At 44.9% G+C, this 23,704-nt stretch overlaps 1 protein-coding gene across 1 annotated transcript in view; it reads right to left on the reverse strand.

Moving 5' to 3' along the window:
- Nucleotides 1-316: 316 nt before the first annotated feature.
- The window catches only part of TWF1 (twinfilin actin binding protein 1), a 63,395-nt gene continuing 40,007 nt past the window's right edge, over nucleotides 317-23,704 (reverse strand). The window contains exons 5-9 of the mRNA XM_063927344.1: nucleotides 8,519-8,623; nucleotides 7,782-7,907; nucleotides 3,925-4,075; nucleotides 3,038-3,159; nucleotides 317-2,738 (exon numbers count right to left, since the gene is read on the reverse strand). Of these exons, the coding sequence (XP_063783414.1) occupies nucleotides 2,568-2,738; nucleotides 3,038-3,159; nucleotides 3,925-4,075; nucleotides 7,782-7,907; nucleotides 8,519-8,623 (675 nt within the window). The 3' untranslated portion in view covers nucleotides 317-2,567. The remainder of the gene's footprint in view (nucleotides 2,739-3,037; nucleotides 3,160-3,924; nucleotides 4,076-7,781; nucleotides 7,908-8,518; nucleotides 8,624-23,704) is intronic.

A 23,704-nucleotide genomic window follows, 5' to 3' on the forward strand; every position in this document is an offset into this window, starting at 1 on the left:
AAAAAAAAAAAAGTAGTGACTGTTCAGTGTAAGAGGGGCAGCCTCCACAGCTTTGTAGGCCATAAGTAAAATTTGAAAGGCACCTTGTTTGTCCCTTGCAACAAATTAATATTATAGTAGTTTGTGAGCAGTGTTTCTTCACCATCCATTCTTAGACCAGAGTGGACTGTGTTTATCACCTTACTGAATGCAGATTATACTGTGGGGAAAAAAGTATTATTGATCTTTATGGAGTTATACACATGAATGACTGGAACACCAAGAAAATACTCCTTGGTAGGTATATATAGATATCAGTTGAGACACAACAAAAACATTAACGCTTTCAATAAATGTTTATTCACAAATAGTGTTCATCAGGTTTAGGTTCATTTTGAAATACATCCTGTAAATCATATGTACATAAACAATATTCCATTGTCACATTAGAAAATATTATTGCCATTATTCTAGTTGTATAAAGTTGCATAATCAGGTCATAGATTGTAAAACACAATGTTGTAATACAATTATTTCTGAAGAATTAGAAAGGTGCTTTGAAAGTTAAAAAATAATGTGTTGCATATTGCTATAGTCAAGCATATTCAAAGACCTGCCTCAAATTCAAGTGCTCCACACTTTCCATATAATGATTTGTCAGTAATGTTGAAAAGTGAAACAATTTTTATAGATGAAAGTCTGGAATAACATTGTTACAAATGGAAGAACTGTTTACAAAGCCGTATGTTACAATAGCATAATCTTTGGTTACAAAAGAAAAACAAAAAAGCATGCCATACAGACATTTCTATAATGTAGTACGTATATTCTTAAAACAAAAATAATCTTTAAAATGAAAAAGATACATCAGTTTCCACAAATTAAGCCATTAGAATTGTTCCAAAACTGAAGAATATATATACAGGGCCGTGTATTTTGTAATTATCCCATTTTAGACCTTAAATTCTAAAAGCAAGATGCCTTCATCTGCCACTAATATGTACTTAAGCCACAGGGCTAAACTCCCACATTTCATGATTGTGAGGTCCTATGCCGTTTCATATGGAAACCTCTGGTCAGTGCAGCACTGCTGTCTGTGAAGTTACTGCAATGCGATTGCAGTAAATTGCAAACCTTTATTAAGTTTTTATTATTAGGTTATTTTCCACAAAACAAACCCATGGCACCAGCACATGCTAACCAGTGTGCACCGTGCTTCCTCTATTAGACTAGAAAGCACACAAAGAAGCAGTGTCTGCACCAGAAAATAGGCTCTAAAATCTGTCTATAGTGCAAAAAGTTGAACTGTGTGATTTTCTCCTACTAACATGACTACACACAGCAGATTCAAGTTTTATGGATATAAGTTAGTGTATAGTTTTATGGATATGTTAGTGTATTAGTACATCCCTGTGAAGATTATATGTAGTCTCTCATTACATTTCCTAGAACATCAGCAAAAGAAAACATTGCTTACTTATAAAATGATAATTGTGACAATTAGTTTTTGCAGTTGAGACGTGTCATGTTTCTCCTATTCTCCTTTGTTACACAGTGGTGCTGTTAGCAGCATATGGCCTGATTGAGCTTGTATAAACGCATATGCATACAAACTATAACCAATAGTTATACTATCTTAGGGTGTAAAGCTTAATTATCATCAATATATATTTGCCTTTATTATCAAAACTAACCACTCAGATTAAAGATTTAGGAGTAAATTTACTAAAGTTTCTGATAATGAAAAGTGATGTTGCCCATAGCAACCAATCAGATTTTGTCTATAATTTCTCAATTACATCTTAGAACAATATAGAATCTGACTGGTTGCTATGGGCAACATCACCACTTTTTATTTTTAGAACCTTTAGTAAATAGAGTCCAAGACACTTGTATACTTCTGCACAGCATGGTTCCACCCTTTCAGTGAATATGGATTCACGCATACAGTACTCGGTACACATAAGAAATAGATACAGTAGGTACAGAATATGCTGTAGACTTGCAGATAGCGAGCTGCCTGTTGGAAATGTTGATTCAAATGTTGATTCAGGCAGTCACAGTAACATTTTAAAGTAAAGCAAATATAATTATATATACAGAAAACTAATTTGGATGTACTGTAAGTACATTACAGTGATTCAGGAAGATCAAAAATGTATCATGTTACCAACCCACTGAATACACATTAGAAGGAAATTATTAATTGGGTTGATTTGCTAAAATAATTATTTAAAAAAAAGAAATAAGCAGTGTAATAAAATGACTGAAAGCATCAGTACCCCATGTACAGCCAGTAATGATTCTTCAAGTACATTACATTGCAGATGCACAGCAGCCCCTACTTCTTTCAGAAGGTGGCCATATTTTTTTTGCAGGATCATATAATGTGTGCTTAAAACACTAAAGCATTCCTATCTACATCCATACTGTAAGTTCAGCTTATCATTCATAAACTAAAGAGCAGGTATTAAAGGTACTAGGGGTGGAGGTTAACATAAGGAGTGACTACCAAAACGACAGTATTCTGCATATAAGAATACAGCCATGGAATGATTACAGTTCTGTCACAAGGACTTCTTGCTGTTCTAGTCATTGGCCGTTTCGGCTTCTGCAGGACCTCTAATCAGCCTCCTGATGCCTCTTTTACCAGCTGGGCCCTTGGGCCTTAGAAAAGCATGCTTGTGTGCATGTTGCTTCGGGTGCACTTCTTCATAGAGGAAATCCGAAGTCAGTTCATCTCCATTGTCTATCTCTATCTGTACAAATGTAAAGAAAGACATTGATTTTTTTTTAGTGATAACAGCGCATTAAAGTAGAAATCTTAGGTGTGGATCATAGGGTCGACAGCAACTAGGTCGACAGTCATTAGGTCGACACCTGAAATAGGACAACAAGGTCACCTGGCCTGTATAAATCAGAGATCGCATTAAGCTTCAAGCTCTTCCACTGAATTAGTGGAAATCCTAATAGCTATAATCCTCCGGAGGGAATTACATTGTATGTGACATAAATATGCGTGCACACAAAAGGACAACAACAACAAAAATAATAATACCTTTTTGGCAATTTCCATCATTAGTTGTTTTTCAATAACATCTATCAAAGGGTTTTTACAGCTGGAATACAGCATGCGCTCCCGTATGCTGCAGTTATACCCGGGCATCGAATAAATAAACACTGCAAAGAAAAAAAAACCATACATGTAAAACACTAAAAGAAAAAGACTTGAAAATATGGCACAAGATACAATTGGTATACGTATACATATCCATAGATACCGATGTGTCCTCATATACAGTCGCTCCAAACAGACCTACTCGGGGCACCAGATCCCATGCAACTTTTTTACTTGAATGCTTATCGTAGTTGCAATGCGATGACAAAACTGCTACATGAGATTGCACTGATTAAGGGTCATAAGTAGGGCGGTACACATGGTGCTCGGCACATATATGCTCTGTGGGCGGAGACCCGTACTATGTGCCACCACCGCCAGCTGCAGTGCTGCAACTGCCCCCTCCCATCTCCACAGTCTCTCTTTGGACTGGGAGAAACATCATTACGTCTCTACCAGCCCATTCCCTCAATGCCCTGTGCAGAGGAGCCAAAGCTTCTGACACAAAGAATGCTGCTCGCGTTTCATACGTCTAGCTGTGCAACACAAGCCTACAAGTGTGTGCGAATAGTTGTGGTCAATGTGGTACAATCAGCAGTATTCACTTAAGTTTAACAGTCGTCCGTATATAACACTTCTGTAAAAGAAAAACACTGTACAGATGTCCTCATACACCTTTCCTCAATACGCCATGTGGCTCGTGATGTCTAACAGAAAAGAGCTTAACCACTTAATAAATTAATGTGCTGGACTCAATAACTGTCTTTACTAAGGTTTTCTAATTGTGAAGAATTGCAAATGCAATAACGTCCTGCGTAATACTTTACCTATTGAATCCAAATAATCCCCTTCATGGGAATGTTTGTACAGGAAAAAGTGATAACGTGCAGCATCCTTTGGAACCCTTGCTGGCAAGTCCTTCACTTCAGTGTATGCAGTGTTGGCCAACACAATAGTTTCATTCTTTATATCAATTTTCTGTAGACAAGGGTTAAGAAAGAGAAATGATAAAAAAAAAACACTATATGCAAAGTAGCATACTGTATTTGTCAGCATTACCGCCCACATTCTCATACTATACATTTGCATCAGACAGGGCTGTAACTAGGTGTGTGCGGAGTGGCAACAGGGCACCAAAAAGTCTAGTTACGGCTACACAACAAAGTAATACACTGTAGAAAACAAAAGTGACAATCAAGAATTCCGCATTAGTGTTTGTGTACATATCATGGATACTTTTCATATATCTATTTTCCACTGTGGTGTGCTCTGCAAGGTGAATGGTGCATGAAAACACCTAAGAATAGGGATCTCTGACACCTGCAGTATGAGGAATAGAGCTTTTATACACAAAATCATTTTGTCAGTTCTGTAAAGGACCAACAACACATGCATACTGTAACACACATGCTATGTTACGTTATCCCATGTATACAATAGCTTTTATGGTATCACCCTTCAACTCCTGCTTGTTTGTGAGCACCAAGTTCTGAAGATAGTTGGAGTAGTCTGTTGGAGTTTACAGCATCAGATTTCCCACAGCAGCATAGATTATTTCTCAGGAGACATTTTTGCTGATCTTGGGAGAGACAGGAAGTGACCTGTCCACCTCCATGACTAACAGGACAACTCTAAATGAGACGGATCATTGTCAGAATGAGGGGAGGGAATGGCAGTTGAAAGCCACTAACAGAATTACAAAGTGGAAGTTGCAGGGTTTCCTAACGTAGTAGTGTGAGATTATCAAACTAGTGTGGAAGGCTACAGTGCCTTTCTGTATGAAATGACAGTCTTACTTACAACTCCATTCAGAAGCATGCAGTGTCAGGCCAGGCCAACCTGTGGCTCTCCAGCTATTGTGAAACTACACATCCTGGCATGCCATGCCACAGTTTTACTAGTATGGAATGTTAAAAGTGTGGCAGGGCAAGCTGGGTAGTGTAGTTTCACAACAGCTGGAGAGCCACAGGTTGGCCTGGCTTGCACTAAAATATTGGTCATGCATCATTTTGCAGCATTGGGGACGGCTCATGGTTGGAAGGAGACACCAGCAAATTATTGTAATAAAAAAAATAGTGAAAGTATTTCACTCCCTAGCTAAGGAGATACATATGACCTCAATATGATTGATATGGGTTAAAAAAAAAAAAAAAATTTTTTTGTCAGCATGCAAATGCAGGATAAATAATGAGGCTTTTATACATGTACAGTATAATATGGGCAGGATGTAATGAAGTCTGATTTTGGCGGCCATGCAGGGTGCCGGCCGCGTTCAGATTTTTTTTTTAAAGGGGCAATCATTTACAAAGCATGTTTTTTTTAATTCATTCTTCATAACTGCTAGGTCCCCTCCGGTATATATTACCCACATAGTCCCTAGTCTGGTCTTGGATTCTGAGCGAGTGTGTTATTCCCCCGCCGCTCCAGGAGGTATGTCCCGGTTACCTGGTGTCTCTCTCTTTGCTTTCCCTTCTGGTCTAATTCTCCAAAACTTCTGGTCTGGCTTTGGTAGGAGTTTCACCACGTGGTGTTAGCGTTGCAGGTGTGGGGTAATCTCCCAATGTAGCAGAGCACGGAGTGGATAATATGCTGTACCAAAGCGATCTAATGCATTTCACCCCTCCTGGAGCTTCATCATATATAAAGCAGTTTTTTGCCAAGTACATAGAAATAAGAAAAATTGCAGGTGCACACCCTAGGCACCAAGCACTGCTAATAATAATAATAATAATAATAAATAATAATAATAATAATAGTAAACTCTGCAATTTAACAGACAATTCTATGTTAAATTGCAGAGTTTACTACTATTATTATTATTATTATTAGCAGTGTTTGGTGCCTAGGGTGTGCATCTGCAATTTTTATTTTTTCTGTCTGGAACTTCAAGTTTACTCATGGTAGCACCTCTCATTAGGTTTGGAATTATGGTGTGCAGAATCCCTTTCTAAATAAGACTTTCAAATTTATTCAGCAATACTTGTAAGAGATTTTGGGTGTAAATTTACAGATGTGTCCTCATACACGCCACGTAGCGGGAGATGCTTGGCGTGAGTGAGCTGACAGATTCTGTGCAACGCTGTTAGCGTCTGGTGTCTTTTTAGTAAATAATGTGTGTCTGTATTCTGTGTGCGACTGCACCTGTATCTGCATACAAAATGCTATGTTACGTTTCGTATACACATGATCGCACACAGAATATAGGCACGCATATCATTTTAATCTGCAAAAGCTGATTGTGCATCCGATTTGCATCGTTCTGAGAATAAGACACATTTTAATGGCAAAAAGACGCTCAACGCTACCAAGGGCTGTTTAAAGTGCAGGGAGGCTAGATGTAAGTGGACACATCTACACTAAGGCACAGTTTGTCAAAACTGCTGATCACTGGCCAGGATTATTTAGCATTTATACCTTTTGCTGTTTTACAACAATCGGTCAAAAGCCAGCTATGATCACTGGATTTGAAAAATCATGCCTTACTAAATCTACCCGTAGATCTTTTAACTGCATGTTTAACATAAAGATGATCCTTCCTGACAAAGGATTCATGCATTAATTCAATAATTTCAATGCACAGGCGTCTTTGTCAAGGGGTCACCAAAACATTGAAATTTGTCAGACAAGTGACCAGGGGGTTCAATACATCCAGTCCAGTGGTCCTTTGCAGCCCAAGAGAGGGGTCCCCACATTCCATAATCCCCATGTGTTGTATTTTAACTATACAATGTTCTTTTTTTACGGCATACTGCACCATGAGTAGTATATTTATTTTTACCATACTGACAATGCAAGCATTGTGAGGCTGCAGACAAGTGGGGAAAGAAACCTTTATATGTTTTTTTCCACACTAGTTTTATATAAGCAACGTGTAAGCATCAGTCTTTTAGCCTATTCACATGCAGTTGGCATTTTTGTTTCTATATGAAGCATTTTTATTGCATGTTCATTGAGGCTGCAATCAGAGGAACATGTCTCCTATAGGAGCATACAGTGGATATAAGACTACTTATAGTTGCACGGAACCTTGTGCTGGAACCATTTTTAACATAAGCTTGTGTCATTTTGTATATTAGTTTGTCAAAGCCATTGGTGATTTGCCCACTCACTATAAAACGATAACAGGAATTAATTCTGAACAAGCCTGCTTTAGCACTTCTACTTATTGCCATATTCAAACTAATCAGTCAAAGCCACGATAATCGGTGGCTTTGACAAACAGCCTGTTAGCAAATCTACCCCCCAGATCTGCTCCCAGAGGCAGCATATTAATGTTCCTGGAGAGCTAGCTAATTCTCAGCTCATAGCATTAGATGGTGCACTGTAGGGACTGAGCAGACAGTAAACCCCAGCGCTACGGGTTGACCAACCTACTACATACTTGAGAGCAGGAAAAAACAGAAGGGAAGAGGAGGAGCCCCATTATATACCAACCATGGAGTGTTTTTAGCTACTGAACGGAGTAGGGATGTAACAAGTTGTACATGCTAACAAGAGGAAATGTTCATGCTTGGAAATGACCAGTAAATGCTGGAAAGGCAACGGTAAAGGATTTCTTTTTTAGAACATGTATGACCTTTGAAAAAGCAGTTTACTGATAACCAACAAAGATGTTTCATACAATGAGGACATGATGTATGATAGGTATTCAATGTATTCATCAATATCATTTTCATCAACTTACCAATTGAACATAATTTAGTGTCTGGTTTTTCAACTGTTCCAATGCCTGGAATGCATCACTCACTATTGGGAATGCGATGCCTTGAAGCGTCTGGTGCTTAGTGTCTACCCCAACCTCTGTTTGAGTCTGAAACATTGTATAGATAAAGAGTACAGCTACATTAAATCTGATGACATTTTATAACCCAGAGCTTTTAAACATATCAATTTATGTAAACCATTAAATCTGCAAATTAAGAAGTGGGTTTCCCACCCCCAGGCAATCAGTCTTCTTGCATTCCATAGTCGCACACATGTACTAACTGTTTGCCTATAAGCGGGGGGGGGGGGGGGGAGGGGGGGGGGGACTAAAAGGGTCTTTTGTTTGTATGTCTGTCTGTTTTCTTCATTTTAAATCTTAGTTTATTTTTTTTTTTATATACCAACTCTTTTAATCTATCAGCAAAAATTATTTTCTGAAATTAGACAAATCCCGAGGGACAAGCTTCCAATATAAGCTGCTTATTCTAACTGGTAGAGGGCTATTAGTCAAACATCAAGATTTCCAAACCTGCTCCTTGCTGTAGTGCCCTAAATAAGGAGGCTAAAAATAGCAGGAGTTATGATTTCAGAATTTGGACAATTTAACAAATAAAATAATACATTTGTCACAATATCGACTACAGGGTTTGTCTTGAAACCAGAAACTAATAGTAAGAAGATGGAATAATCCTTTCCGTTCTACAGAATAAAGCTTACCTCTTTAATCTTTATTTGCCTCAGTTCTTCTTCTGATGCAGTAAGAGGGGCAGGAGCTGACCGGCAGACCAAGTACTTATTGTATCCACTCAGTGAAAGGTCTTCCTGCACAAAGATCAAGAATTTAAAAAGGGAAATTATGCTCGTTGACAACAGTCATACCCAAGAGTGTTGTAATTCATTTACTGAACAGTACAACCCTATCATTCTACAAATATTTTTGATAATATTTTTATAGCTATTCCTCTTTTTCAATGCTGTTCGTATGGACTGTATGGCACAGCATAGAGATTTACTGGAAAGTAGGTGGAATTAAACTGATCATAGACGACCCAACTATCTAGAAGGTGTTTTATTATATAATGCTAATCTGCCACAGCATTAACTGGAAAACAATAGGGTGTCTAACCATTGATTCTGACAAATCATGCTAGCTACCAGACAAGTATTAGCTAACCAGAGACATGCCTCGTGTCTCATGTGATGAGATCGCTGCATGTTTCATTTCAATCTAACTGCTGTCTTAAGATGGGTGAACATTTGGCAAAAACATTAGACGGTCTGGACATTTTATATCTTATCAACTCAAGATGAGGGTGTGAATATGCTTGTATCCAAGAAGCAGGTATACAAAATATAAATGTATAAATCACCTGCAATCTAATATGAACTATGCAATTTGGCCTTACACATATCCAAATCATACAAGAATCTCAACAGCGTACTTATGGAACAATATGTACTGTTGGTGCACAGGTGCCTTTCACCTCTCTAAGAGATTGAAACAATTGGGTGCAATATTCATCACCTGCTTGCCCAGAACCAGTTTATTAGCCCGTCAGATTATCTGAATATTCACAGCAGCCCAGAGTATTTTAGAAGAGTAATATACTGATCTTGTGGGATGCAGTAACAAGCATAATTGTGTGCTTATCTTAGCGAGGACACGGCAGGTAGTGTCACATGAGGAAGGGAAAGACCTGAAAAATAATAGTTATGGTAGACTTACCGTTGATAACTCTATTTCTCCTAAGTCCACAGGATAACAGTGGGATATGAGGTAGCGACAGCGGATTGGCACCAAACGATCAAAGCTTTCGGCCTTCCAGAATGCAACGGGCCCATCCCTATATCCCCGCCTCCTGGCTAAGGCAAATCAGTTGTTTTCCAAAGCTCAAGGCAGGAGCATCATAGAGAGCCCTAATCAGGCGAGAAGACACACATGCACACCTTTCCATACAAGAAGGAAGAGGTTAGTAAGTGAAAGGATCCTCAAATCAGGTGCGTCAGGGTGGGATCTCTGTGGACTTAGGAGAAATAGAGTTATCGATGGTAAGTCTACCATGATGATTATTTCTCCTGCAGGATCCACAGGTTATCCACAGGAAAACACTGGGATGTCCCAAAGCAATTTAGTGGTGGGGACGCTCCTGATGGACAGGAGAATCCTTCGCCCGAATTCAGCGTCCTGAGAGGCAAAGTATCAAAGGCATAATATCTAATGAATGTGCTAATAGAAGACCATGTGGCTGCCTTAAATATCTGTTCTGCTGAAGCAACACGTTGTGCTGCCCATTACGGACCTACCTTACGAGTAGACTGAGCAGAGACATTAGCCGGAATCGGGAGATCAGCTTGAGAATATACTTCTGAAATCGTCATTCGAAGCCACCTCGCCAGTGCCTGCTTATCAGCAGGCCATCCTCTCTTGTGAAATCCATAGAGAACGAAGAGAGTGTGTTTTTCTGATGACACTGGTACGATCCACGGAAATCCTTAAAGCATGGACTACGTCCAACGATGCATCTCCCACAGAAAGGTCCAGCCCTTAGAAGGCCGGGACTACAATTTCTTTGTTAAGGTGGCATTTAGACCCCAGTTTAGGAGGGATGCAGAAGATACCCAGATTTGGTTCTGAGAACCGCTCAATCTGAACCAAAAAATAAAAAAAAAATATCAGAAAAGGAGGGCGACATGCCGATGTCCCTAAATCTGAAACTCTTCTACCTGAAGCAATAGCCAGTAGAAAGAGAACTTTGGCTGTCAACCATTTAAGATCCACTCGGTTTAGTGGTTTAAATGGGGCAACTTGAAGGGCCTTTAGGACTGAACTTAAGTCAAAAAGCACTGCAGGAGGAACAAAAGGAGGTTGAATGTGCAGAATTCCCTGGAAAAAAAGTGCACACATCCTGTAGGTTTGTTTCTTTTGGAACCATATACAGTCAATACTGACACTTGCACTCTCAAGCAAGCAACCCTTAAACCTTTGTCCATTCCTGCCTGAAGGAATGCTAGGACTCTGGAAACTCTGAAAGACCTAAGGTCAATTTTCCGATCACTGCACCATTAAATATAGGCTTTCTATATTCGGTGATAAATGCGAGCTGAGGAAGGTTTCCTTGCTCTAAGCATTGTTTGAATTACCTGTTGTGAGAATCCGCTTTCTTTCAGGATGGAAGTCTCAAGAGCCACGCCATCAAAGGCCGATCCAGGTGCTTGTGATAGCAAGGACCCTGAGACAGTAGATCTGGACATTGAGGGAGTAGGAATGGAGCATCCATCGACAGCCTCTGCAGATCTGTGTACCAATGTCTTCTGGGCCAAGCTGGAGCTATTAGTATCATGGTGCCCCTTCCTTGTTTTGCCCTTCGCATTACCCTGGGTAACAGGGCGATTGGTGGAAAAACATAGGCCAGACGAAAGTCCCATCTCACTGACAGAGCATCCACAAAGATTATTTTGAGTCAGCTTTCCATGTAAAACCATTCTGCAAGCTGCTACTGCAGAGGCTGATGCCTGAGAGGCAATTGTAATCATATCCAAGGCTACTTCTTCCATAAAAATAGCCACCTGTTTGGTATGTGCAATATGGGATTTTTGCTCTCTAGATGCCAATGAAAGATCATCCTCAAATGCATCAGCCCAGGCTGCCATTGCTTTTGCCATCCAGGCTGAAGCCATGGCTGGTCTGATGATTGCCCCATACAAGGAAAAAATGTTTTTTAGAAAACCATCTCTTTTCCTATCCGTGACATAATTTAATGATGTTGAAGGCAGAGGTAATGTAGATTTTCGCACAGATTGAATGACATGCATATGTACTTTGGGAGCCACCTCCTTTTTTAAACAGTCCCCAGCCGGAGGAGGATAATGGGAATTCCATTTCTTTGGAATTCTAAACTTTTTACTGGGTGTAACCCAAGCCTCTCGCATAATTTCCGTCAGCTGTTCTGACCCAGGAAACTCAGTGCTAACTGTTTTTGATGTTTAAAAACAGGTGCCTTGGGGGCGTGGCCTAGCCTGTAAGCCGAGAGGAAGCGATCTCCATGAGCTCCTGCTGGCCCCGTTCATAAAACTACTATAAAAACTACTTCAAAGGTCCCCAAGCGCCTCTGTACCAGAACACCTGCTCCCCTATCACCAAGCATCAGAGGGGCTCGGTTGCGGAGCCAGGGAGCCCTTATCAGGGCTCCTGCGGGTTGCGGCCTTCCCCTCCTCAAGAAGCCGGGGACTGTGGTGCGACCCCCTCCCGGAAGCGCGGCTGGACGGGCCGGGTGGCGGAGGAGACCGGGTGGACGCGTTCGTAACCTGGAGTGGTGGGAGTCGTTACCCCCAGCGCCGGAGACCCCCCTGTGAACCTGTGGCTGCCATCGGAAGCGGGTGCAGCTGACGGAGACGGCTCCACGCGGCGGGTGAGTCCCCTCTTGTTGGCGCGCTCCGGCAGGACACCGAGGCTCATTCCCCCCTCTCCTCGCGGCCCCCACCCCTATCGATACACCAGGAGAGGCCTGATACGTACCGCGGGCCGGGAGAGCAGGCCCTGAGCCCCCGCGAGCTGCGGCCTTCCGGCTGCCCTCAGACCGGGGCCTCGCTTACACGGCCGGTCTGACGCGATTTGGATGTGCGGCCTCTCTCCCCACCCCTGACCTCTCAGCCGGCCGCTGCACACCTTAGGAGGCTCCCTGCTGCTTTCACCCGACCCCTCGGCCGGAGGCCGCGCCGAAAGCAGGGCAGCTCAGCAGAGCTGAGAGAAGCCCGGCGGCCATCTTAGAAGCACCACACACACCATCTGGGCATCTCACTGGTCGCCGGGGGGTGGAGGCTGCGGCTCTCCCTCACCCTCAGAGCCTCTCTCAAGGACCCCCCGGCATCAAACTGCGGGAAAGTTCACCGCCTGGTTGCTGAGGGAATATCTTACCCTGCACTCACCCTCACCCCCTAAACATTCCCTATCACGATCTATTGGAGCTCTCACGGGTTGGAGCTACTGGGCCCAAAAGCACCTAAGAGGGGCCAGAACACTATAACCTATTAAACGGTACTCTTAAAACATCCTGCAGGGACCCCCCCCCTGGCACCCACGCATGTAACACCTGCAGGGCTTTGGATGACCCTAAAGGAAGCCCCAGCCTCCGGAAGATCCCAAATCTGTTGGAGCTTGGGAGCGTACACCCACTGCGCTGAGGCTTGATCAGTACCTACACGCCATGACATGCCCGACTGGGATCTTTTGACCATCCTCCACGAAGCGCCTAGCATGTGACCTCGATATGAACTACACCTGATCCCGTGTGTGATTCTAATGCTATAGGAGCTTCCCTCGTCCTCCCCAGGTGTTGACTACCAACCTACCTCACTTCTCTCCGCCACTATGCCTAAAGGGGGGAAAAAGTCGAACGCCCATAACTTGGTGGGCTACTTCAAGAATTCTGCTCCATCTTCCACCCGGAGAGCACCCTCACCCCCACCCACTTCAGCAATATCTGACAGAGACTCAGACGATGACTCTTCCTCCACTCCCGCCACGAATGCAGATGTCGCCCTTCTCCTATCCGAAATGCGTAATATTAAAAAATCAATACGCGCGGAAGTACAGGAGGCTATCTCAGGTCTAAAATCGGACGTGGACAGCCTGGGCGCCAGGGTGGATGCTATTGAAAGGAAACAAGAAGAGCTTATCGCCTTCCAACAAGAATCAGAACAGGAGATGTCTCACATGCGTACGGACGTTATGCTCTTAGCGGATAAACAGGAAGATTTGGACAACAGAGGTCGTCGGAACAATCTTAGAATCCGCAACGTTCCCGAGACGGTGGAACAAACTCACCTCACGGATTATCTACTCCGCCTCTTCCGCTCACTTGCTCCCTCCGCCCCAGACGATATGCTTCTTCTAGACAGGGCTCACAGGGCTCTACGTCCTAGATCCCAAGACGCTAAAACACCAAGGGACGTAATTCTCTGCTTTCACTATTTCGCAGTCAAAGACCAAGTCTACGCCAAAGCCAGGAGGATGCCGACTATCTCTTTCGAAGGCTCCGATCTCTCGATCTTCCAGGACCTGTCGCCGGTCACGCTGAACAGAAGGAGGGAACTAAAGGACATAACCAAAGCCCTAAGAGATCACAATGTCAGATACAGATGGGGCTTCCCTTTTGCCCTCCAAGTCAGGGCAGATGGCAAATTCCTCTCTGCCAGGTCCCCTGACGAGGCCCTTCAACTACTCCATCAATTGAACATCTCCGGCCCCCCGACCACCCCTCAACGTTCCCCTTCTCTCACAGCCCCAGCCTCAAACTGGACCACCGTCGGATCTGCTTCTCACACCTCTCCAGATACATGAATCACCATTTATGGATGTCCATGCTGGGACTTGATGCCCACACGAATCCCTAACGGACTACAGGGGATCTTTCCGCACTATGCCAAGATTCCCATAGGGTGCAGAGCCTTCTGTTAAGCCAATGTTTACCATTTATTGCCTTATTGAACCTGTTGTGGGGGGGCCTGTCCAGGCCCTCGGGGCCGGGGCTCTTCGTGGCTGGCCGCGTGGGCTCCGGTCGCGGGGGGCCCGTCTGGGCCGAGCCTTCTCTCTTTACCTCACGCAGGTTTTAATGTTATTATTGTTACTCTGTTGTCACCATACCATGTTTACCCTCAGTTCTATTAATGCTGTTTTCTTCCCTCCCCCCCCCCCCCTCCTCCCTCCCCTTTTAGCTCCCTTAGCTTACTATTTGCAATATGTATACTTAAATTGAGTTTGTTCACACACGGGACCCGGTCTCCTCTCCGAGCAGCTGGGTTCATCCACCCCCCATTCGACCTCTAAGGTCGACGTCGGACGAACTAGACCCGCGGGTCTGCTTCTTCCTTGGGTCCGACCAGCGAGAATGGATTTTTTCTGCCCTCCAGTCACTGATACTAATATATGCTTGTCCTTCATCTGTTCTCCTACCCTCTCTCCTCATCTCTCTCTGATCCTCTTTCCTTTTCCTTCCCCCATTTCTTTCGGAGCCCCGCTGGTGCGCTTCCGCATGAAGAGTGCTCCGCTCTCATACCATGGTTCTTAGAATAATCACACTGAACACGAAAGGTCTGAATAGCCCGCGTAAACGCTCTCTCTTATTTCAGTCCCTTAAACAACTTAAAGGCGACATCGTTTTCCTACAGGAGACCCACTTCTCGGGTAAGTCACATCCAGAACTTAGGTCAAAATACTTCCCGCACACTTTCCATACTTGCAACTCCATACACAAGAAGAAAGGGGTCTCTGTACTCTTTGCTAATCACCTGGATTTCAACCCTTCTGAAATACTGAGAGACCCTGAAGGAAGATACCTGTTGCTGGTGGGGTTGTTAAACGGGTCCCCCTATACATTTTTAAATATCTATCCAGGCCAAACCAGATCCAGGCCCCCTTTTTCCACTCCCTAAATAGCCTCTTAGCCCTACACAGACGCGGTAACGTGGTGTTGGGGGGGGATTTTAATGTGACTTTAGATAGCGCCCTGGACAGATCTAAACCTCTGCCCAGATCTATGCGCCCCTCACATACGCGCAACGCAGCCGCTTTGAACCTCCTGCTGTCACGTCACCTTCTCTTCGATACATGGAGAGTGAAAGAGCCGAATGCTAAAGATTACACATACTATTCCCCCATATACGATGTTTAACACAAGACTGGACATGATTTTCCTGAGTTCGGAGCCTGCTCAATGTATCCTCGACACCTCCATTCACCCCAACACGTGGTCAGACCACGGCCCGGTCACTGTAGACGTCCCGGGCCCACACCCTCCCGCTCGCCACCCTGTGTGGAGGTTGAATGACAGACTCCTTCTTAATCCCCAAACGAAAGCCCACATAGCCGCCGAAATCTCCCACTACTTTGAGACAAACGCATCTCCGTCTGTTCCTCCTATGTTATTATGGGACGCTCACAAAGCGGTAATACGTGGATGCCTGATCAGCGCCTCCTCTTATAATAAGAAGGCCAGATCCAAATGCATCCGGGAACTCTCGGACATGGTTAATTCCCTCTCACTGAAACACAAAAAAACAGGGTCCGAAACGGATCTCTCTTCCCTATCCGCAGCCAGGGGTGAACTAAACATGCTCCTGACGGCGAAGGTGGAGACCAGCTTGAAGTGGCTCAACCAATCCTTTTACGAAAAAGGGGATAAAGCCGATCGGCTATTAGCCTCTAGGCTTCGGGCTAAGCTTGCAAGGAACAACTTTATGTCTATCCAGTCTTCCTCTGGTAAGAAAACCAGAGATCCCAAACGTATCACTGAAACTTTCTCTCGCTTCTACGAGAAGTTGTACAACGCCCATGAGACCACTCAGTCGAGCCCGGACTTTCTTGGGGCCATCCGTACCTTCCTATCCCACTGCCATCTACCTCGTCTGAGCTCATCGGTTTCTGCCGAACTGAACTCAAAGATATCCGACGAAGAAATTGCCACTGTTGTCAAAACCCTGAAACTTAAAGCTCCTGGCCCAGACGGCTTTACGGCCGCATATTACAAGACCTTTCTCCCCCAGCTTACAACTCACCTCTCAGCCCTCTTCAATGCTGTCTTACGGGGAGCATCTTTCTCCAAATCGGCACTGGAGGCTAAGATCATAGTCATTCCCAAGGAGGGTAAGGACACATCTAATTGCGCCAATTATAGGCCTATCTCACTACTTAACTCAGATATCAAGATCTATGCCAAAATATTAGCCCTTCGTCTAAATAGTGTCTTACCCCACCTTATCCATAATGACCAGGTAGGATTTATTCCCGGCCGCCAAGCCCGAGACAACACGAGACGAGTTGTTAGCCTGGCTCACTACATCAACCTTACACACACTCCTGCCCTCTTGCTTTCTCTGGATGCGGAGAAAGCATTTGACAGGATAGGATGGCCCTTTATGTTTGAAACCCTTGCTCATTTGGGTTTTCAGGGGGAATTCCTTGCAGGGATCCAAGCCTTGTACTCGACCCCTTCTGCCAGGGTTTCGTGAACGGAGTGCAATCAGACCCTCTGGACATCTCCAACGGTACCAGACAGGGCTGCCCACTCTCGCCCCTGATCTTTGCCTTAGTAATAGAGCCATTAGCAGCCCGCATCCGAGCCTCGCCCGATATCGGAGGACTGGAAGTGGGGGACTCTGTTTACAAGATCTCCTTGTTCGCAGACGACGTCCTCCTATCACTTTCCTCACCTCACACTTCTCTGCCGAACCTTTTTACACTCCTGTCTGAATACGGAAATATATCGGGCTACAAAGTCAATTGGTCCAAAACAGAAGCTCTCCCCTTCCACATTTCCCCTTCCCGATTAGCCCACATGCAAAACAACTTTAAATTCTCCTGGTGCACTTCTAAAATTCGATATCTGAGGGTCTATATTACGTGCCGCTATGGAGACTTGTTTAAGGAAAACTTCTCGCCATTGCTTAAAAACCTTAAGGCCGATCTCCATAAATGGCAATCACTAATCATCTCCTGGCTAGGTCGTATTATAGCACTGAAAATGAATATTATCCCCCGCCTCCTTTATTTGTTTCAGACGCTGCCAGTGAAAGTTCCGGACTCTGTGCTGGCACAAATTCATTCGTGGTTGCTCCGTTTTGTGTGGAGAAATAAAGTCCCTAGGATAGGGTTCTCTACCCTACGCAAACCAGTGCAGGAGGGGGGTAGAGGCTTCCCAAATATCCGTCTTTACTATCTGGCTACCCATCTCAGCGAAGCGGTGGCCTGGTTCGCCCCTACGCAGTCCATATGTTGGCTTCAGTTGGAAACGACGCTTAGCCACACTCCATCTCTATCGTCTCTACTCTTATCCCCTCCTAAAACTAGATCTCCCCATTTACAACGCCACCCGGTTCTGGAATTCACTTGCCAGATCTGGGACTATTGCACACGCCATTTTCACATGCTGTCATTCCCCTCGGCGCTTACCCCCTTATGGGACAACCCTTCTTTCGCCCCAGGCCATTCTATGACCCGCTCGCGTCCATGGTCGAAACATAACATTCGCTTGGTTCTAGACGTGTTGTCCGAAGGGACCTGTGCACCCTTACCGGAAATCATGTCAAAATATGACTTCCCGGAAGCGAATCCTTTTACCTATCTCCAGGTGAGACATTTTGTCTCTTCCTTAATGAACTCATCTCCATTCCAACCTCTCTCCACCCTGGAGTCCTATTGTTATCACAAACCGCTTGCACGAGGAATCATCTCCCTGCTGTATTCCCTTCTCCAGGCAGGGGACCAGTCGGCGACCCCGGCTTTTATACTCAAGTGGGAACAGGACCTTGGCCCGATACCGGCTGATTATGATTGGTCAGAGGTCTTCACTGCGGCCGCAAAATCCTCTCTCTCAACCCTAGTAAAGGAAAACGCATATAAAATCTTATATAGGTGGTATTTAGTCCCCTTTAGACTCCACAAAATATTTCCCTCCTCTCCGCCCATGTGTTGGAGAGGATGCGGTGGGCATGGTTCTTTCCTCCACATATGGTGGACGTGCCCCAAAATCATGCTATTTTGGGACTCAGTCGCACACCTGTTGAGCGCAGTGCTCCAGACCCAGGTATGCAAAGACCCTTGGTCCTTCCTGCTAGGTCTCCCCATTGCCAACGCACCTCCGAACTCCGGTAAATTACTGACACAGATCTTAAACGCGGCCAGGTGCTCAATTGCCCTCCAATGGAAAAAGAGGGAGCCCCCCCCCCTATGCAACAGGTCATCAATAAAGTATGGTACTTCGCAAGCATGGAAAAAATTACTGCATACCTACATAACAGATCTTTCCAATTTCTTCAGACCTGGGAACTATGGTTCGACTCTCAGGCTCCCGCACATAGATTACGATCCCCCGGGAGCGCGACGGCTCTCCTACTATGATTCCTGTAATCTACTAACCTGACAAGTAGATTTGGGGATATCCTCAGCATGTCCTTTTCGTGTTTCCCGAGTAGTACTTTCCATTTTGTACTAGCGCCCTGTGCGTAACCAGCGCAATCCGGGGGCGCACCAGCGGCCTCTCTCTAACCTTATCCCCTCTCCCCTCCTACTCTATTCCCTCCCCGTCTTTCCTGTCTCTTCTTCTCGCCTTTCATGCTCTCTCTCTTTAGTCTTTTTCCTCTTATTGCTATAGTCACGAGTTTGATCTTTGGTTCCCATCCAATTGAATAGCCTCTGTTTACCCCTATGCATAACCCATTGCTGTTTCTTTGCATTATGGGAACCACATGTTCTTTATTTTAAGGTTATATCTCTGCCTTTGGTAATATAATGTTAGACGGAACAGCTCACCCCACGAATCGGGGGAGGTTGCTGTAATGTTTATAACCTGTAATGTTTATAACATGTAAATTAAAATAAACAATTAAAAAAAAACAAAAAAACAGGTGCCTTAGATTTTACCAAAGGCTTTGCTGCCTCCTCTAAGGATAGAATGGCTTTCATAGCACTAATTAGCTCAGGTATGTTCACTTAGCTGAGGCCTTCATCCTCGTCTCTGTATGCAGACCCAGAGTGCGATGAGTCCTCATTCTCCGATGAGTCCCCATCTGAAACATGTGTAGACTCTGAAGAAGTTGTTTCATGCCTATGTGATTTACTTGCCACCGGCCTTTCAGCCTGTTTTTGTTGAGAGGCTGCCGTTTCCTGTACTGGATGCGATAAACCCCAGGTGGAATGTTGCATGTAAGGGTTAATAGGGTAACCTTTTCCTGGTATAGGAGCTGGCATTATCCACTCAGCTATACTGGATAATACCTGTGCAAAAGTAGCCCATGGTGGTTCAACTTGAACCTGTGCCTGCCTTGGATTATTCAAGAGGCTTTGGTGAAAGCTAAAACAATTTGCACATAATCCATTTTTAATCAGATCCTGAGAGGTTAACCCAGCTTTGCAAGACAAACATGAAATGAGTGTAGGTGCTGCTCTGTAGAGTGTATCCTCCTCACACTTGCCTCTCTTAGACATGATAAATAAATCACACACCTGTACAGTGTTTACTACACAATTTGTGACTGCAATCACTTAAAACTTGTTAAAGTGACATACAATCCGATCCCTCCCTTGCACCTGCATTGAGGATCGGAATACATAAAAACTGACAGAATTATAGTAACGTCAGCAATCACACTAGCAATCAGTCACAGGTTATACATTAGTATAATAAGCAATATGAGCACATAATCAACCACTGCTAACATCAACCCTAGGTATCGCGGCCTCATACTACCCCCCCGGAGCCTATGGTCCCGAAGGCCTAGCGCTGGTGCACCCGAGGTGGCAACCGTGTCAGCAACTGTTTGGTAGTCTCCACGCCGAAACAGTGCGGCAGTGTCTTGCGTTTCCCCTAGTAAGCGGAACAGATGCCTTACCTTCTCCCCGTGCTCCGGCCACGTCTGGTAACGTCTGCTGGACTTGCTAGTACATCCTACACAGACGCCTGCCGAAATAGTACTGTAAACGTGGGTAAGCGTTGTCGCGACACAGCGGGGAGTTGTTGGAGTGACTCTTCCTAAGGTACGTATAAGACGCTTTTTAGAAAGATCGCTCAAAAAAACTAGTAAGACTATAAAAAATAAAATAAAAAAGTTTATGGCTGCTAAAAAACAGAATTGGCCATGGTCCGGCTCCTGCCGCACCAAACAAAAAACTGATTTGCCTGAGACAGGAGGCAGGGCTATAGGGATGGGCCCGTTGCATTATGGGAGGCCGAAAGCTTTGATCGTTTGGTGCCAATCCACTGTCGCTACCTCATATCCCAATGTTATCCTGTGGATAACCTGTGGACCCTGCAGGAGAAATAATAGGATTTTAATTACCTGCCGGTAAATCCTTTTCTCGTAGTCCGTAGGAGGATGCTGGGGTCCATTTTAGTACCATGGGTATAGACTGTTCCGCAGGAGCCTTCTGCACTTTAAGACTTTTCAACAGTGTGAACTGGCTCCTCCCTCTATGCCCCTCCTCCAGACCTCAGTCTAGGAACTGTGCCCGAGGAGACGGACATTTTTGAGTGAAGAATTTACATGAAACTAGTGGTGAGATTCACACCAGCTCACACCATACTAACAACATGCCGCCAAACATGGCCTTCAACATAACCCATGCTAACGTTCATGCATAACGTAACAGCAACCGCTGCAAAACATCTTAACACATAAAAACCTGTGTGAAAAGATAAAACGTAATACTGCAGGAAAAATTAGCACTGGGCGGGCGCCCAGCATCCTCTACGGACTATGAGAAAAGGATTTACCGGCAGGTAATTAAAATCCTATTTTCTCTTATGTCCTAGAGGATGCGGAGGTCCATTTTAGTACCATGGAGATGTACCAAAGCTCCCAGTACGGGCGGGAAAGTGCTAATGTTCCTTCAGAACTGACTGACCAAATTTAAGGTCGTCAGCAGCCAAGGTATCAAACTTGTAAAACTTAGCAAACGTGTTTGCACCTGACCATGTAGCAGCTCAGCAGATTTGCAATGCCGACACACCCCGGGACGAACCCACCTTCCTAGTAGAGTGGGCTTTTACCGAAGTCGGTAACGGCAATCCTGCCGTGGAATGAGCGTGCTGAATGGCACCTCTGATCCAGCACGCAATAGTCTGCTTAGAAGCAGGACACCCAATCTTGTTGGGGTCATAGAGGACAAACAAAGATTCTGTTTTCCTTATTCGAGCCGTTCTTGTAACATACGGTAAGTCCTCAACGCCCTGACGACATCCAAGGACTTTGAAACGGCTGAGGTGTCAGAAGCCACTGGCACCACCACTGGTTGGTTGATATAGAAAGACACAACCTTAGGAAGAAAGTGCTGACATGTTCTCAGTTCAGCCCTATCTTCATGAAAATATCAAATAAGGACTCTTGTGAGACAGAGACCCTAACTCAGACACTCTTCTGCCTGAAGCCAAGGCCAACAGCATGACCACTTTCCAAGTTAGAAACTTCAACTCCACCTCATGTAGAGGCTCAAACCAGTCCAACTTAAGGAACTGCAACACCACATTAGGATCCCATGGCGCCGCAGGAGGCACAAAGGGAGGTTGGATGCGCAGAACCCCCTTCACAAACGTCTGGACCTCAGGAAGGGAAGCCAATTGTTTCTGAAAGAAAATGGACAAGGCCGAAATTTGGATCTTGATAGACCCTAATCTCAATCCAGCATCCACACCCGCCTGTAGAAATAGGAGAAGCCGTCCCAATTGAAACTCCACCGCAGGAGACTTCTTGGATTCACACCAAGATACATATTTTCTCCAAATACGATGGTAATGTTTGGACGTTACCCCTTTCCTGGCCAGAATAAGTGTGGGAATGACTTCATTGGGAATACCCTTACGGGCTAGGATCTGGCGCTCAACAGCCATGCCATCAAACGCAGCCGCGGTAAGTCTAGATAAACTAACAGCTCCTGCTGAAGCAGGTCCTCGCAAAGAGGAAGGGGCCGAGGATCTTCCAGTAATAACTCCTGAAGATCTGGATACCAAACCCTCCTTGGTCAGTCTGGAGCAATGAGAATTGCTCGAACTCTTGTTCTTCTGATAATCTTGAGAACCTTTGGAATTAGTGGAAGTGGAGGGAACAGATACACTGACTGAAACACCCACTGGGTCACCAGTGCGTCCACTGCTATTGCTTGTGGGTCTCTCGACCTGGAACAATATTTCTGAAGCTTCTTGTTGAGACGTGATGCCATCATATCCACTTGAGGAACGCCCCAACAATTTGCTACCTCCGCAAAGATTTCTGGGTGGAGGCCCCACTCTCCTGGATGGAGATCGTGTCTGCTGAGGAAGTCTGCTTCCCAGTTGTCCACTCCCGGAATGAAAATTGGCGACAGAGCTTTTGCATGTCTTTCTGCCCAGAGGAGTATCTTTGTCACCTCTGCCATTGCCGCTCTGCTTTTTGTTACGCCTTGACGGTTTATGTAAGCTACTGCTGTTACATTGTCTGACTGGATCTGAATGGGACGACCTTGAAGAAGGTGTGCCGCTTGATGAAGGCTGTTGAGCACAGCTCTCAATTCCAGAATGTTTATGTGAAGGAGAGTTTCTTGATTCGACCATCTTCCTTTGAAGCTTTCCCCTTGCGTGACTGCCCCCAACCTCGGAGACTTGCATCCGTGGTCACCAGGATCCAGGTCTGAATCCCGAACCTGCGTCCCTCCAGGAGGTGAGAAATTTGTAGCCACAGGAGCGAAACTCTGGCTTTCGCTGACAAGATTATCCTTTGATGCATGTGGAGATGCGACCCGGACCACTTGTCCAGTAGGTCCCACTGGAAAACCCTGGCATGGAATCGGCTATATTGTAGCGCCTCGTAAGCTGCTACCATTTTCCCCAGCCGGCGAAAGCACTGATGAATCGATACTCTTCGTGGTCTCAAAATTTGTTTGACCATGCTCTGGATCTCCTGAGCCTTTTCCACCGGTAGAAATACTCTCTGTACCTCGGTGTCCAGTATCATTCCCAGAAATGACAACCTCATCGTCGGTTCGAACTGTGATTTTGGAAAGTTGATGATCCAACCGTGCTGTTGAAGCACCGTCAGGGATAATGCTACGTTCTGGAGTAACTTGTCCCTGGATCTCGCTTTTATGAGGAGATCGTCCAATTATGGAATTATGTTGACTCCTTGCTTGCGAAGGAGAACCATCATCTCCGCCATCACCTTGGTGAATATTCTCGGAGCCGTGGAGAGCACGAACGGTAATGTTTGGAATTGGTAGTGGCAATCCTGAACCGCAAACCTCAGGTATGCTTGATGTGGCGGGTAAATGGGGACATGAAAGTAAGCATCCTTGATGTCCACCGACAGCAGAAATTCCATTTCTTCCAAGTTGGAGATCACCGCTCTCAGGGACTCCATCTTGAATTTGAACCTTTTCAAATA

Source organism: Pseudophryne corroboree, chromosome 6, assembly GCF_028390025.1.
Source record: "Pseudophryne corroboree isolate aPseCor3 chromosome 6, aPseCor3.hap2, whole genome shotgun sequence".
Lineage (NCBI taxonomy): Eukaryota > Metazoa > Chordata > Amphibia > Anura > Myobatrachidae > Pseudophryne > Pseudophryne corroboree.